Source organism: Athene cunicularia (genome assembly GCF_003259725.1).
Source record: "Athene cunicularia isolate RWA chromosome 2 unlocalized genomic scaffold, athCun1 chr2_part1, whole genome shotgun sequence".
Classification (NCBI taxonomy): domain Eukaryota; kingdom Metazoa; phylum Chordata; class Aves; order Strigiformes; family Strigidae; genus Athene; species Athene cunicularia.
Window position 1 is genome coordinate 90150059 of NW_020799095.1, and position 15603 is coordinate 90165661.

At 36.3% G+C, this 15603-nt stretch overlaps 1 protein-coding gene across 5 annotated transcripts in view; it reads right to left on the reverse strand.

The window, feature by feature from the left end:
* The window catches only part of ZNF236 (zinc finger protein 236), an 82791-nt gene extending 75014 nt beyond the window's left edge, over positions 1-7777 (reverse strand). For 4 of the 5 annotated variants that reach the window (XM_026841692.1, XM_026841693.1, XM_026841691.1 and 1 more), the window contains exons 1-3: positions 7719-7777; positions 4651-4793; positions 3263-3427 (exon numbers count right to left, since the gene is read on the reverse strand). In XM_026841692.1, the coding sequence (XP_026697493.1) occupies positions 3263-3427; positions 4651-4677 (192 nt within the window). In that variant the 5' untranslated portion in view covers positions 4678-4793; positions 7719-7777. Of the gene's footprint in view, positions 1-3262; positions 3428-4650; positions 4794-7713 lie in introns of all 5 variants that reach the window. The other variant, XM_026841690.1, reaches the window with a different exon arrangement.
* Between the last annotated feature and the right edge of the window lie 7826 nt (positions 7778-15603).

The following is a 15603-nucleotide window of genomic DNA, read 5'->3' on the forward strand; positions in this document are numbered from 1 at the left end:
GGGGGTGGAACAGTGTTCATATAGAGATATTGACAAAAATGTTTCAATCATGAGGAACAAAAATATGCAGTGCTATTTTAAAAATGCTTTTACAATAAATATATTGTTCCCTAAGTCTGAAAAAAACCAAAAATTCTGCAGTATCACCAGACAACATTTACACATGAAAACTTAAAAATCTGAAGTCCTTTAATGAAACTAAATACTACCTCAAAAATTACTTGTTAATCTAATCTACAGATCATTATTACTAGACTCAAGTTACAGTGTGGGACAATAATTAAATAAGCATTATTTTCTTTTCCAAGATCCACATTAAAATCTGAATAAGAATACTTTCTTTTTGTTGAAAAATGTTCTTATACAACAAATTTCTTTAATGATGATCCTTTTGTATAAGTGGGGAAAAGTTACCTAAAGATAAACTTATAATGTATGCTTTATCAAAATCATGGTTCCCAAAACTGAGTCTCTCATCATTTTTCAGTCACACGTTATCTATGACATTAAGTTGCTATTACACATATTCTATTAAGCAACTACTACAAACAAAAGAATAGCCTAAGAGGTATTTTAGACAACGAAAGTCTATGTGTTTTTATTCATTCCTTTACAATTAAGGACATGGTAAAATACAGAAACTGTACAAAAATCCAGCAATATATCAAGCCTAATTGCCCCTCTCTGGAATAGGCAGTACCAGATTTATTTTTTTGCCCTGAAGCAAACAAGAAATCCCCGACCACACACAGAACAAGTAATTGCACATTGTTAACCTCACCGAGGTTAAACCTACCTTCTAACATTGAACAAAAGGGGCTGTTGTACATTGCTAAATAAAAATCCTAAACTCAGAAATAATTTTATAAAGCTTCACTCATCTAATTCCACCTGTATTAACTATCTTTATCTTATCAGGTGCAATACCTGAACAAACAATGTGGAACTTACCATCTTCACCTGCTTAGTATCACTGACTATAAATGAAAAACTGCAAACTAAAAATCTTCCGAGATCATTGCTCCCAAATTATGACAGGACAATTCAAACACAGTAAACATTATTTAAAAAAAAAAAAAAGAGAAAAACACCAACAAAAAAAAACCCCACACCCTAGGATTTTTTTACTTACCAGGTTTTCACTTTATGTCCACCAAGTACTAGTTTTAACTTTTTGAACATATTAAAGTTTTCCAAAAGCCCAAGAAAACCTCTTGCTCATGGAGAAAGACAACCTATTAGCAGTTTTAGTGCAATACATTAAACATTTTCAGTTTGTATTCAGCAGGTCAAAAAGTAGCAGTGGATATATCACTGTCCACTTCCACTAAGGAAACAGACAAACCCAAGAATCCTCTACAATGTTGGACATATTTACCAAAGGTATGTTCTTTATGACTTCTTAAAAGAAAGCTACCTTAAAGCGATGAATTTCAAATGTGTTGTTTTTTTTTTCTGTTACCAGTTTTTCCACAAATCACCAAAGAACTGAGAAGAAAAGTTAGTCTCTTGAAAGCTCAACTTCAATAGCCCAGGAAATTCTTTATGGAACCTCTCACAGGAGGAATCAATCATTAAAATCTGCATTTCAACACAGACAGGCTTTCCCAAACTTAATTGGAGAGCTCAAAAAGCTAATCGCACTAGTTTCTTGTTACTGCCCTTCTGCACTAATCTGTAGATAAAGCTGGCTGATGCAGCACAAAACAAAACTGTTATCCAACCCTCAGCTCTGTGCAGCAATCTTCTCAACTGCTACCTATGCTCCCCAAGTGAGCACGTATCTTTGCTCTGTTTTCAGATTTTCAACCCTTCTAACAGCAAAATAAGAATAGCAAACAGGAGGGAGATTGTACTCTGCTTATAACTTAACTTCTAATCTTGCACATTAAAAACTCCTGATGACAGCTAGTGCCATCGTCAAGACTCTCTTCTTCAAGTTCAAATTCCAGCTCTCCTACAGGTCCTGTGTATAATTACTGAGAAAGCCATTCTTGCAATTCCTGTGAATTGTTACGTTCACGTCTGGTTTATCACAGAATTATAGGGTGTTTTAAGAATACACTCATTAGCAATTGAAAGGTGTTCATATTTTTATAAATTTAATTTTCAAGCTGCAGATTGAATTCTAAACTGGAAGGCATCACACAACCTATTCTTCTGACATCTGCACCAAGTATCAAAATCAGAGCTACTGAAGCAGATAAAAAAAATCACTTAGTGACAGAAATGAATACTAACAATCACTCTTAGCCATCTTTCTCAATGCTCAGTTTCCTTATTCTAATGGTTTTAGCAATTCATAAGTCACGTTTCCTCAAAAAAATACCCATTAAGCTATGGATCGTTACAGATATATTAACATGCAACAATACTGTTCTCAAGTCCTCTCCCTTTTAACTTGGTTGTGTACTGATAAAACATAAACTGATAATGAGATTAAAGGAATACATTCTCTACGGACAGCATTCCCTGCCTGATTTAGGGAAAAATGCAAATAGGTCTACCATCCCAAAACTACTGCTCAAAACTGCTTTAAGCTGTCTGCAGTTGGTATGGAGAAATATACAATTGTTACATTTACGATTAGAAGTCTGGCAATAAAAGCGCATACTTTACTACTCAGCTTCAATTGTCCAATGCAAAGCGCAATTTTAAAGAAGCCTTCACAGAAGGCAGAATTATATGATTGACAGGTTGGTATTTCAGGCAATACAATCAACTCTGGCAACTGCAGCAACACAGTAATGACTGTAAAGTGTCATATTACTATGCCTTAACTGTTTGCTAAGAATTTAACCAATATCTTATAAAAATGGAAAATGAAATTTTCAGAGGGAAAGGAACAGTAAGTCTTCTCAAGAGAAAAGAACCACTTAAAAGAAGAGGTGGGAGTTCTAGAAAAGGGAACAGCTTCATGATGCAAGAAATAGATGGTGAGAGTGCCTCACCATGCCATCACCATGACATTCAAGACTATTACATGTTGGTTTATCAATGTATAGCAAATTACAGAAACGGCTTCAAAATAACATTATTTGCAAATAACTAATTAGTTAGTAAAGACAGGATGGGAATGCTTGCTTATGTCCAGTGTATTAATTTCTGCTACTGTTATTAAAATAAACACCCCACTAGAAGCTTTATATTTCTTCTGAATGAGACCATTTATTCAATCCTCCAATCTAAGGCATATAGGTAAGGGATTACGTACAAACCTTATGTCTTTTCAAAATTTAAATTATGATGTTTAATGAATTACCTCTTCTTTCTCATGCAGCATTATATGAGCTTTCAGACTGGCTACTCTGGAGAATTTCTTGTTGCACACAGGACACGTAGGATCTTCACCATTGTGAGTACATTTATGAAGTGTCAAGTTGAATTCAACATTAAATGACATCGGACACTGGTCACACCGGTGAGGCTGTTTGTTAAAATCACATAAATAAAGGCAAAATTGAATCTTCCCAGAAGTTACATATACCCTAAGTGACATATAGATATAACCATACAAATCAAAATGTTTTAAACAAAAAAAGAGCAATTCAAGTACCTACATACGATAAAGATCCTTAATAATACTAGTCAATTATTTTATCTTCTTTGCATCTCACTACTGAAAATACAAATACAGCATTTCAGGAGCATATGGTGAAAGAAGACAGGGGAACTAAAGAAAGCAGAGACTCAAAATTGAGACTGTCCAAGGAGAGAAAAATGAGCAAGAGACAGAAATAAATTTTTCTATAACTGAGATCGTGAACTCGCCTAAAAGCTAAATTAATAATCGAACCAGCAAAGAGTTTAGTTTATGCTAGGATTGACTGCTCTTCAGTTGGCATCTGCACAATCAATTTTCATTCTAAGTGTACCTTCAGTTTACACAAGTGTGCAACAGCATGGTTTTAACAATATCATCTTTTATAAATCACATTTACAATGTTGAAACTTGTGTAAGTAATTCTTTGCATACGTCAAAGTCCTACATTCTGTAAAAATTAATCTGTGTCTACAGCTACCTCAAACAGCAATGAACTTATTGTTCCATCACATGTAGTTTTAGCTTTCTGAAATAGAATGCAAGGAACAGAAATTAAATGCTTCAGATTACAGATGAAACCTGTGGCAAAAGCTTAATTTAAAAAGTCAGTCCAGTTGTAATCACATATCTGTATTTTTCTCATTCTTCCCCAAATTTGATTTACAAGCAGGTAGAGTCATGACTAATACATAAATACTAATTAGGTTTCTTGACATTATTGAAAAGACACTAGCAGGTCCAGTTAATCAACATAAGCATTATTTTCTCATTATGGCTAATGTGGAGAAACAGTTTGCAAATTCCATTAAAAGAAACCCAAACATTTTCTCATCTACCTGAATATTTTACAAATCAAAGAAAATGGCTAAAATTAAAACGTACTGAACTGGAAACAACAATCTAACTAAATGGCATCAAAGTAAGGTCCTATCTCAAAAGGAAACATGAAAGAGAAACGTCATAAAACTCTGAGATCCCCCAGTAGTAATTATTAGTGATGTGATTAAAAAAAAAACCCTGAAAATTGTGTTAGCTTTACTTGTCAGTGTATGAAAATATCAATGTACACTGGTATTTTCTAAGTTTTTATCTACTAAAATTCATACCTTATCATTTTGCTCATGATCCCTCATATGGCGCTGGAACTGGGTCTCTTTTGGAAAAGACAGCAAACAGATCTCACACTTATGGAAGTTAGGTACTTGGTAGGGAAAATTACTGTTCTCTATATTCGGTGTCAGAACATCATCTACAAAACAGTCAACGAAGCATCTGTTAAGTCACATTTAATTTACTTATAATTTATTGTAAAGATCAGAATTCTTTGAAGCAGAAACTATTAAAACTCCCATAAGATTTTGACTTATACAAGATTTGAGCTTCACTGGATCTTTAAGATCTTCAGGCATAAACATTACTGCTTCCATTGACACAGGATCCAAGAAATCCATCCCTCTAACTGCCAGTCACGATAAATAAACAATCACCTTTTCCTAGTAATTTGAAAATAAATTATTTCTGTGCTTCATAATCACCCATCAAATTTGCAAAAAAATAAAATGCTGCCAAATACACTAGGTATGAGTCAAGATACCGTCAGGGGTTACTTTTAATATTACATCACATGTTTCTAAAAAAACCTTTTTCATATGACATACTCAGCAGTTCTGACTATACAGGCTTACTGTCCACCTCTTCTCCTTTCTCTCTTATTTTTTCTTTGAAGAAAAATTTAGCCATCATTTCTTACTTCTGCTTCTGGCAATGCAAAACCTTTATCAGCTACCTTCACAGTTGTAAAACCAACACCAACATTTCGAATAGCTGAGATATGCAGTAAACTGCAAGTCAAACTGTGTACACATGCAATCAATGGAGAAAAAGAAATTTTTTTGATAGACCTAGTCTAAGCCCATACAGTTTTCTTGTTTTGAACTCCCACAGTCACGCAACTTTTGACATACAAGCTGAAAGCTTCTATATCCTTTTCCTCAAACAGCTGAAGTCAGTCCTATTAATATTTTCCTTATTATCTTAAATCTTTATCATTATCATTATTATCTTAAATATTATCCATTTTAAACTTGAGACTATTTAAGAAAAGAGGATAAATTCCTTATTAATACAGTTATCTTCTCAAACTTTAAGAAAAGCAATTGGCAGGAGGGGTTAAAATATCTAAGAACATTCAGAGTAGTATTAATAAAACAACAATAAAAAGCAACTGACTCATGCTGCAGATTAAGGACACTAAAGAGAAAAAAAAAAACAACATAGAACTCAGTTTCAAAAATTGTCACAACTCAAAGTTCATCAACAGAACTCAACGGGATGCAAAAAAGAGGGACAGTGTCCTTTAAGTGTCCTTGTGATAAATATACCTGAGTAGAATAAAGGACACAAAATCATTTCCTATAGATACTGGCATAAGGAAAATAGAGGTGAAAAAAAAAAAAATCTACTCCAGTACTTGGACTATATGAAAACTTAACGCAAGAAGCCTTCATTTCCTCTAGTAAAAGGCGTAATTGTTCAACCCCATGAAGGCCTGACCTCTCACTTTAAATTGACAACTGAAAAATGATCTAATCTATGACTTCAGAAAGGCCTTTAAACCTTCTCCATTAACCAAAGAGATTATCATCTTTCAACATTCACTCTCAAGATCAAAGACACTGGACAACATACAAAACCAATGCCTAAGTAACTGAAGAAGCAAAACTCTAATTTTTAAATAATCCAAGGTGCTAACTTCTCTACCATTTGAAACACAGAAAAAGCAACATGCTCACTAGTGTGTGAATAATATTACTAAGCGACTTAATTTTTAGGTCAATAACATTTCTATATATAATTTTTATCAAAATGTGTAACCTATCTGTATCAACCACAATACTGATTAACCTACATGCTATTTCTTCTAGAATTCAAAAAGGACTTTAACTATATGTTAATGAGAATTTAAATATCTTTGTGATGTTCCAACAAGAATTGGTAAGTGTATGATGCAGAGATATACTAGAAGAAGATATTTCAGCTATTCTTTAAGAAGGAAATGATCACCACTAAAATAAACATAAAAGGGTAACAAAAGCATAATCCTATTTCACAGGAAAGAGCAGAGAAACAGCCTAAACTTTGGCAAATGAGTTGAGCACATCGCACCCTGTATGAGGAGTTTCTCAAGACTCATGAGTGATTATAAATCCTAAAATACCTGCAAGCCTTTCCACCTTCCTAACGGCCCTCAGACACCAAGGAAGAAGAAACGGATGGCATGCATCTAGAAAATTCACTGCTTATTTCTGTATCATCTTAAGCATTGCTCTTTCAAAGAAAACCTTTGTAACTCCTTGCAAAGCCAAATCTTACTCTGTACAGGCAAGTTTCAAGAAGGCTGCTTGGCAGAGGACTTTTACTGCAGAAACACATCTAAAGGCCTTTAAGGATAAGGCACAGCAGATCAATTCAGGTTAGAGTCTATAAATCGTTGAAGGCTCCACTACTGGAAGATCAGGCTGAAAACTGCTCTGAGTACTTACAGCCGGTACGAATAGAAAAACAGTCCAGTTTGGATTTAAAAGAACTCTGAAAATTCAGCTGCTTCACTCAAAGGGCGGGATTGAGGTCTAACAAATTAAAATTAAAGCACAAATTCATTTATTCATTAACACTGTGTCTGAACTAGCAAAGGGGGAAAATTAGAATACGGTAACCTTTCTTCATTTATATTCTCACTAAAATACAATTTGGTCCTCTATTACCAGCCAAATACTGGGTGATACTGAGTTGCATGGCTCACTTTTATTAAAGATGCAGGAAGTGACCTTCTATTTTATTTTTCCAGTAGTGACAAGGAGAGAGTATTCAGAATAATATCTTTATTGAAATCAAGCAATTGACTAACAGAAAGGACAAAACTTTTATATTGTGTTTAGAATTGAGAAAACAGAAAATATATTGTTTATTTAAAAAGTAACAAGCAAGTGAGCTGTATTTTAACTTTTCAGGCAGCTGTCACAGACTCATAAAGTATGACTTGGATCTGTCTTCATTTCAGTTAAAAATGAAATAAGTTTAACAAAGTTTTTTGTTAGAAGAATTAATAACCAGATGACACTATTTACACTGATACCTCTATATCATAGCAAGTCAAAGTAATAACCTACATTACCATATTTCCAGGAAATCAGCAATAAAACCCAGTTGTGCAATCATCTTTCCCTGTATCGGAGAAAAAACACTTTCAGACACATCGGCTTGGATCATGAAACAAGCCAAACACCACAAAATACTGAATCGAGCTTAAAGGCCAGTATTTTTGAATACCAAAAGCACGCAGATGATGCCAATTCAAGAAGTTGGCAGTGGGGTATAGATCCTGTACTTTTAAAATAACAAACTTCTCAGTGCTTTAAAAAAAAAAAAAACAAAAAACCCACAACTCTAAACACTCCTTGCATACCAAGGGGAAACTAAACAAAAACACTGACATACATGACATAGCATTTGATGGTCACCACTCATCATTTATCAGATTAGAAACCCTATCATAAATAGCTAATATGGTGCCTATGCTCACAGAAAGATATAAATACTAGGTACACAGATTAAGCAAAGTATTTGTCAGATATACTCTGTCCAGATGAAAACACAGGTCTGCTGTCTGTTAATAAACTAACAGAATGCCATTCAAGTCAACAACACAGAATCAGAAGTTTGAGTTTTAGTTAGAGAAGACATTAACTGACCAAGCATATCACATCAAGAAAAATCACATGAAAAACTGGCATGCTCTTACTAGATAGAAGCTACATTCACAAACACACAAAGAGAGAAAACAGAATGACTATTAGAGTAACAATTCCTCTGAAAAGCAAGTGATTCTTTCAAGTCTGCACACTACAAAAAATGGTAAACCTCACTGAACAGCTGCAAGTTTAAAACACTGCCATTTATTAATATTAACTGCATGGAAACAGTGCAAAAAGCCTACTTTTTTTTTTTTTTCCATTTGCATGTTTGTCTCATTGCAACATAAATCAACCCTATTCCATCACAGCTTGATAGAGACAGTCAAGTATCAATACAATTAAACTACACAGGGAGCACTTAGCTTATTATGCACTGTCAAACATACGTTTTGTCTGTATTCTTACACTTTGTCCAAAGTGCCCCAAAATATCAGAATCAGATTTGCAAAGTACCTATCAGTGATAATAAACTTTCAGTTTAAAGATAGACTGATTTAAACACTCTCCATGTTATAATCTTTAAGTTCTTTTCAAATTAATTGTCCCTCACGAGCAGCAGCAACCAAGCTTCAGGTCAACTTAGCTACAGATTTCTGTGATTCGGCCTTCATGAAAACTTGACCTCGGGAGTGGAGTCAGCAAGCAGGTGCTCTCTGCGAGAAGCCACTGATGACAACTCAATGTGGAAGGAGGAAGACAGAATTAGAGCACCCCCAACCATTCCTTCCTTCCTTATGTAAGCAGCACTGTGCCTGACGGCAGCCTGCAGTCCTCTCCGCAAGGCGCAGATGGACTCATTCAGCTGTGAATGCAGCACAGCCGTATTGGATCTCTAATAGCCTACTCGCACCCGACTGAGAGGACGCTGCGAATACAACACTGAAGCTTGCAGAATTCATGGATGAAAACTTGTCAGATGAAGTTAAATGGCAGCTGGCAAGTCCAGGGACAAAAGGGTCTGACCCTATCAAAACCTATTTACTAATTTATGGGTGGAAAGAAAGTGGTAGGACAAGAGAACAAAACAGGGATGGCAATGTTGACATTTCCTCATACTACACTTGAAGTCAAGAACACAAATGATAACGAATCCTTGAAACACTTTGCTTAGTTCTGCAATCATAAAAGAATCGGGTTAGTTTAAACCTAGCTCAGCACTCAAACAAAAACAACAGTGAGAGAAGCAGGAGAAAAAATCAAATCTCAAGTCCAGCATATCGGACCAAAATCCATAAATCAAACAAGATTTGCTCATATAAGACAAGGTAGTTTTATTACGCTTTGGTCAATGCTCAGTCCGGAATTTAAAGCAGTACCAATCCAAACACTTAGCTTCCAGAAGCACACTACTGGGATGGATGTCCAGGTGCGAGTTGCTCAGCATTTGCCAACACAAAGCAGCTGCACTCCTTTCAGGACCACAGATGACTCCAGAAGTTTCCCAGATACACTGATGCACTGCAGGCATCGGAGAAGCCTGACAACACACAGAATAGCTCCACTGTAGCTGGTTAGATGCTAAATAGATTGTACTGGCTCTGGCTGGGATGGAGTTAACTTTCTTCATTACTGCCATGTTTTAAATTTGTGGCTAAAACAATGCTGATAACACACCAATGTTTTAGCTATTGCTGCACAGCACTTTTCCAGCATGAAGGCCTTCTCTGTTTCTCACAATGAGTAGGCAGAGGGTGGGAGAGAGTTTGGAGGGGACAGCTGACACAAATTAACCAAAGGGATATTCTGTGCTGTACAACATTGTTCTCAGCAATACAAACCTGGAGGTAGTCCTCACAACGTAGTCTTTGCTCAGGGACTGACTGAGCATCACTCTGCTTTGAGAGGTGGTGAATGTTTGCCTTTGCATCAATTGGTTGGGGTTTTTGGTTGGTTGGGTTTTGGGTGGGTTTTTTTAACGTTTTTCTTCAGTTACTAAATGGTCTTCATCTCAACCCACAAGCTTTTCCTTGCTTTTGCGATTCCAGTTCCTTCTCCCACTCTACTGCAGGAGGAAAGCAAGTGGTCGGAGGGTGCTTACTTGCTGGTCAACCCATCATATAGATATACCACCCACATCATCTTTATCTACACAGATAACTGAAAACTAGCATTTCCTTAACCAACTCTGATACATCGATATTTACCCGATTTTCAGATGAGCCTATCTATTGCTAAATACTCCAAAACAGGAGTTACACTTTGACAACTGCATATGAATATATCAAGCTAGCCTTTTTCAGCTGTTTGTTTTTACATGATTTGCATGTCTCATGCTTAAGACCTTGACCCTCATCTATGCCCACCCACTATACTGTTAAGAGAAACTTCAGAATTAACTGATTTGCTACATGATCTTCCCTCTACCCAAGAGCGAACACAATCCAACTACAGCAGAAAAACTCCAAAGAAAAAGACATGAGAGGCCTCAAACAGAAATTTAATTATATTTGGAAGCACTTAATGCACAGGAATGAATGAGGTATGAAGGTATGAGTGCAACTGCAATAGGGAATAAAACACCGAGGACCCGCCAATTGGCAGAAAGCTACAGAGAAGGGACAGAATAAGGGGGCTGAAGTTATCACACAGCCAGAACTGTAAACACAAGTTATTTAACTGAATAGATTGCTGGGGAAAAGGCATAGAAGTATTTCAAACATAAGGAAGACCTAATGGGGAATTAAAAGCACACCAGCATAATCCACCTTCTTCTCGTTGAGACCTAACACATCCCTCACACATAAACTTAAGATCCTGTTATTGCAGAACAGTGAGATGACCAGAAGTATCACTATTAACGCCTAAAGATTATACTTTATAAGGCTAATGTTTGAGCAGTTGTCCCTCCTGTGTGTTTTAAAAATTAATTACCTGTACCTATCGTATATAAAAGATATAGCCCACATCACAGAAGCAGTACCACAATCTCTTCATTCTTGTCTACACAACATCACTTACCTATTCTTCTCTTGTCAGCTGGAGGTCACCAACATAAAATCCTAGTGCACTACTACTAAAATAATTTACATAATATAAATTCAGGGAAGACTTAACCAGTGAGTTCAAACTGCATTTTTCTTCAAGAATACAAAATTGGAATGTAAAGCCTCAGAACTGACTCTTCCTTAATTCAATACATCTGCACCCTAACTGATGCTGGGGGACTGACAGCCAGCAAACAAAATACAAACAGCTCTGCAGAGGCAAACAAAGGTTACAGTGCCTTCTCTGTGTTTCTTATCTTTGTGTATTTAATGTTTACCACTCTTCATATATAAATTCTGGCCCTCTGAAGGCACAAAATAATTTTTTTTAACACACTCATAAAGGAATTTAGTTTAAACTTGTGTAAAAGTAGCCTTTGGGTTTAAATATTGGACATACATTCTAGGCTTTAAAACTGCTCCAGTACAGCCAGCAAATATTTCACTTTGCTCTTCAAAGAATTCCTCTTCTGCTATTTGAAAATGATCAGAGAGTCATTAAAGTCAAAACTGCTCATTTCATGTTGCTGCTATTCTAACAGTGACAAGCAGCACTGGTACAAATAGAAAGGAACTTCACTATGGGGAAGGAAAATTTAGGGGAAGACGACAGAGAGCACAAAACACTAACAGAATCCTCAAACTCCTTCTCATACACCTGAAGTAACAACAGAAATAGTAAAGCAGTGAGTATCAACTCATGGTAACAACTTCATATTTTATTGGGACAAAATGGAAACTCTCACCAATTAGCAGAAAGAACCAGCAGCAAAGTCTCAAGTTTTCACAGGACCTACAGAAAACCTTTATCTGCTACAGTAGCTAGTAAAATAGCCATAAGCATGCAAAATGTTGTTCTGGTTCCATAACAAATACATCTTTAAACACTGTATTTTCATTAGCTATCTAACTGAACAGTAAAAGCCTGGTATTTCTTTCAATTCCACCTTAATAGCAACTCTTCATGGGTAAATTCTAATCAAAACAAAGAGTTAATTAAGATTTTTCAAAGTAACAGCCTTACAATATGAGGCCTACCATATTTCAAAAAACTTTTCTCAAAGCAAAATTGTACCACACCTTCTGAAACACTTGTGTTTCAAGGCTTTTTCTTTTAGATTTTTAGGCATTTCTCCCAAGCTCTACAAATATTTAAAATTATCATCTTCTAATATGGCAATATCTTAAAGAAAACATTAAAATAATACTTTAAGACAGTCAGTAAAATTAAAAGCAGATTTTAACAGTTTGAGGTATTATTACAAGCAAGTATGGCCAAGATATGCAAGCTTAAATCAGAGAAATACATTCAGAATGAGGCATGAGAAAACATATACCAATATAAATATAACACAATAAATGTTCCCCTGTGCGTTTTCTTTGTGCTGCCTTAGCTGCACAATAGCGCTGGAAATCACTTTCCAGTGTCTTACAGAGACTCCCAAGGGAACAGAGTCAACAGACTACAGAGAATTCACATGGCCTAAAACTCTTGACAGTTGAAACGTTGTAATGTGGGTTACTCAGAATCACAGCAGGCACCCTGGAAACTCTCAGGCCACACACATGAATAATTCTCTTTTAACTTCCTTCTCAGGTTAGAGGCAATCACAAGAACCTGTGCAAATGTGTTATTAGTGCGTTAACACCAATTATGTGTTACAAGCTGCTTCTGCTTTTCCTTCTTTAAAAACATCCGCATGGAGTAGCACTTTTTCTAATGCATTCTTCTTGTTTCATGTATATTCAAGATCCCATCCTGAAATTTTCAGAACAGCAAGACCCAAGGACCCGCTGCACCTCTGTAAAAGGATTTGCTATACAACCATTGCTAAGCAGCCAGAGCAAGAATCAAGGAGCAGCAAAATCCCGTATCACAGAAGATTAGCTGTTTTCAGCTTCTTGAGAATCGTACCCTATAGTTCAGCCACCTCAGAGGTGAATCACAGAATGGTTAAGGTTGGAAGGGACCTCTGGATGTCATCTTGTCCAAACTCTCTGCTCAAGCAGGGCCACCTAGAGCCAGTTGCCCGGGATTGCATATAGATGGGTTTTGAGTATCTATGGAAGGAAACTCCACAACTTCCTTGTGTAAACAATGCCAGCGCTCAGTCACCCTCACAGTAAAAACGTGTTTTCCTTTTGCTCAGACAGAACCTCCTGTGTTTCAGTTCATGTCCAAAGAGATCAACTTGTACAGTTCAATGAAGTTTAAAAAAAAAAAAATTCACAAGACAGTTTTGGGAAAACTCTACCAATGCAAAAAAAACCCATTCTAGAATTCAGATTTTTATCTAACATGTTTAATTTTCCTAGCACAAAGAACATGTTCTAGTATTTGACATGCATGGTAGTTAAAGAAGTCTAAGGAAGCTGCACAACAAAACATTACTGATTCACCTTTATTTTCTTCCAAAGCTGTATTACCATAAGCATACAGACTATACAACTACAGAAAGCAACACTTCTCTTCCATGAAAGACAAGCATACCAGAGTTGTAGAAATTCTGAGGGTCAGACTAAACATTAACAACACCTAAAAACATACAGTTTCCTAAGTAAAAAATATTTATTTCTGTAAATAACTATTTTCTAAATAAAATTCTTCCTGCTAAAAGTGAAGCCTAAGGAGCTCACAGTCGGTTTTCAAAGTCTGTCAGGCTGTATCTGAATGGGACAAACAGCCAAATGTCCTGAGAACATAAATTTCCAGGATTCAAGCTGTCCTGCTCAACCAGAGCTTCTCCATTCATGACCTTTTAGTCACATATAAGGCTAGAAAAAAGGTGACACTTGTCAACACTGACTTTGCCATTTTCCCAAACTGCTGAAATCTTGAGGACTGAAGACTCCAGAACCCACAATATTTGCCTATACAGGGCAGGGCCCTCACAACTGCAGACTGAATCCCTCCAGTAGCCCAAGACCCTGTAATTCTAAACTGCTGTCTAAAATCAAACTACGTCTATGAAGCAGTTTCATTAATAAATTAGAAAATTTCTTTTTAAAAAATTAAATACATAAAAAACACAAAACACGATCAAACTCACAGTAAGTACTGTCAGTCAAACCTCCTACCATAGGAAGGATCTAAGATCAAGATCCAACTACAAGCAAAAGGGATACAACTACTAGGCACTTTTTCTGGACAGTTGTCTCAGTCTTGATCTTTTTCTAATTCGTACATGGTGCCATTATTACATTCACATGATACAAGTGTATCCTTGCAAGAACTACTAGAGAACTAGGTAGACATGTTAGTTAAAATAGACTTTTTAAAAAGCGTCAGCTTCCAAAACTGCTATTAGCCAACAGCCCTTCTTGATATACTTATTAGTGTTCAAAAGCTGAGATCAATGGCTCCACCAAAAAAAAAAAAAAACCCAAACCAAAAAAACCCAACCAAAACCAAAAAAAACTTCTGGTAGGAACCCATGGCCCATTTGGCTTTCTATACTGGAGAAAGCATTTTACCCAACTTCACAACACTCAGGTAACAGCACAGCGTGATTCTTTTTTCCTGACAGCATGCTTCAATTCTACAAAAAGTATTCTACAGAAGGCTCACCTACACACTCCTCTTTAAGAGCCGCAGCTCATCTGCAAGCATTCAGAAAAAGACGTTCTAAATATATACTGAAAATATCAATTAGTTGTCTTTTCATTACTGAAATAACCATGGTATTTTCATGTTTTATGAAATCTCTCCCTATCTAGAAAATTTTTTTTAAATCTACTGCTACATGCTTGTGCTAAAAGAAGTCACTGACAAGGGTTTCAGGTCGACTCGAAATGCAGTATTTGTGCAGTTTGTAGGCTTTATTCAGATACTGCTCACAGATCCTTAGTGACATCAGCAGACATGAACTACACAAAAGAGCCATAAAACTCACTAGCTAAAAATTGCTGTCAAAAAACCTCAAGCCCATCAAACCAATCCTGCCCTGAAGTATCCTCTAGCCATCGACAATGCTAAACGCAAGTAAAAATTAAAAAACTGAAGCGTGAGCCAGATTAATATATGCTCGGGAAATTTTTTTTTTTTACATATATTCACAAAGAAAACAACAACAAACGTGTTTTACAACTCCTCAAAAAAAAAAAAAAGACCTTCTTGTAATAAGACAGATGGAAGAGTTGAATCTGATTTTCACTCGTTTATCATCCTTTATTCGAAGCTCTTATTAATTTGGCCCTGGGGGAGGGGAGGCAGTGCGAGGGGAAGAAAAAGAGCGGCGGAAGGACCGGGGAGCCCTCCTGCGTCGGCTGCCGCAAGCCCACCCGGGCTCTTCCTCCGGCCCTCACCAGCTCCAGCCAGCCC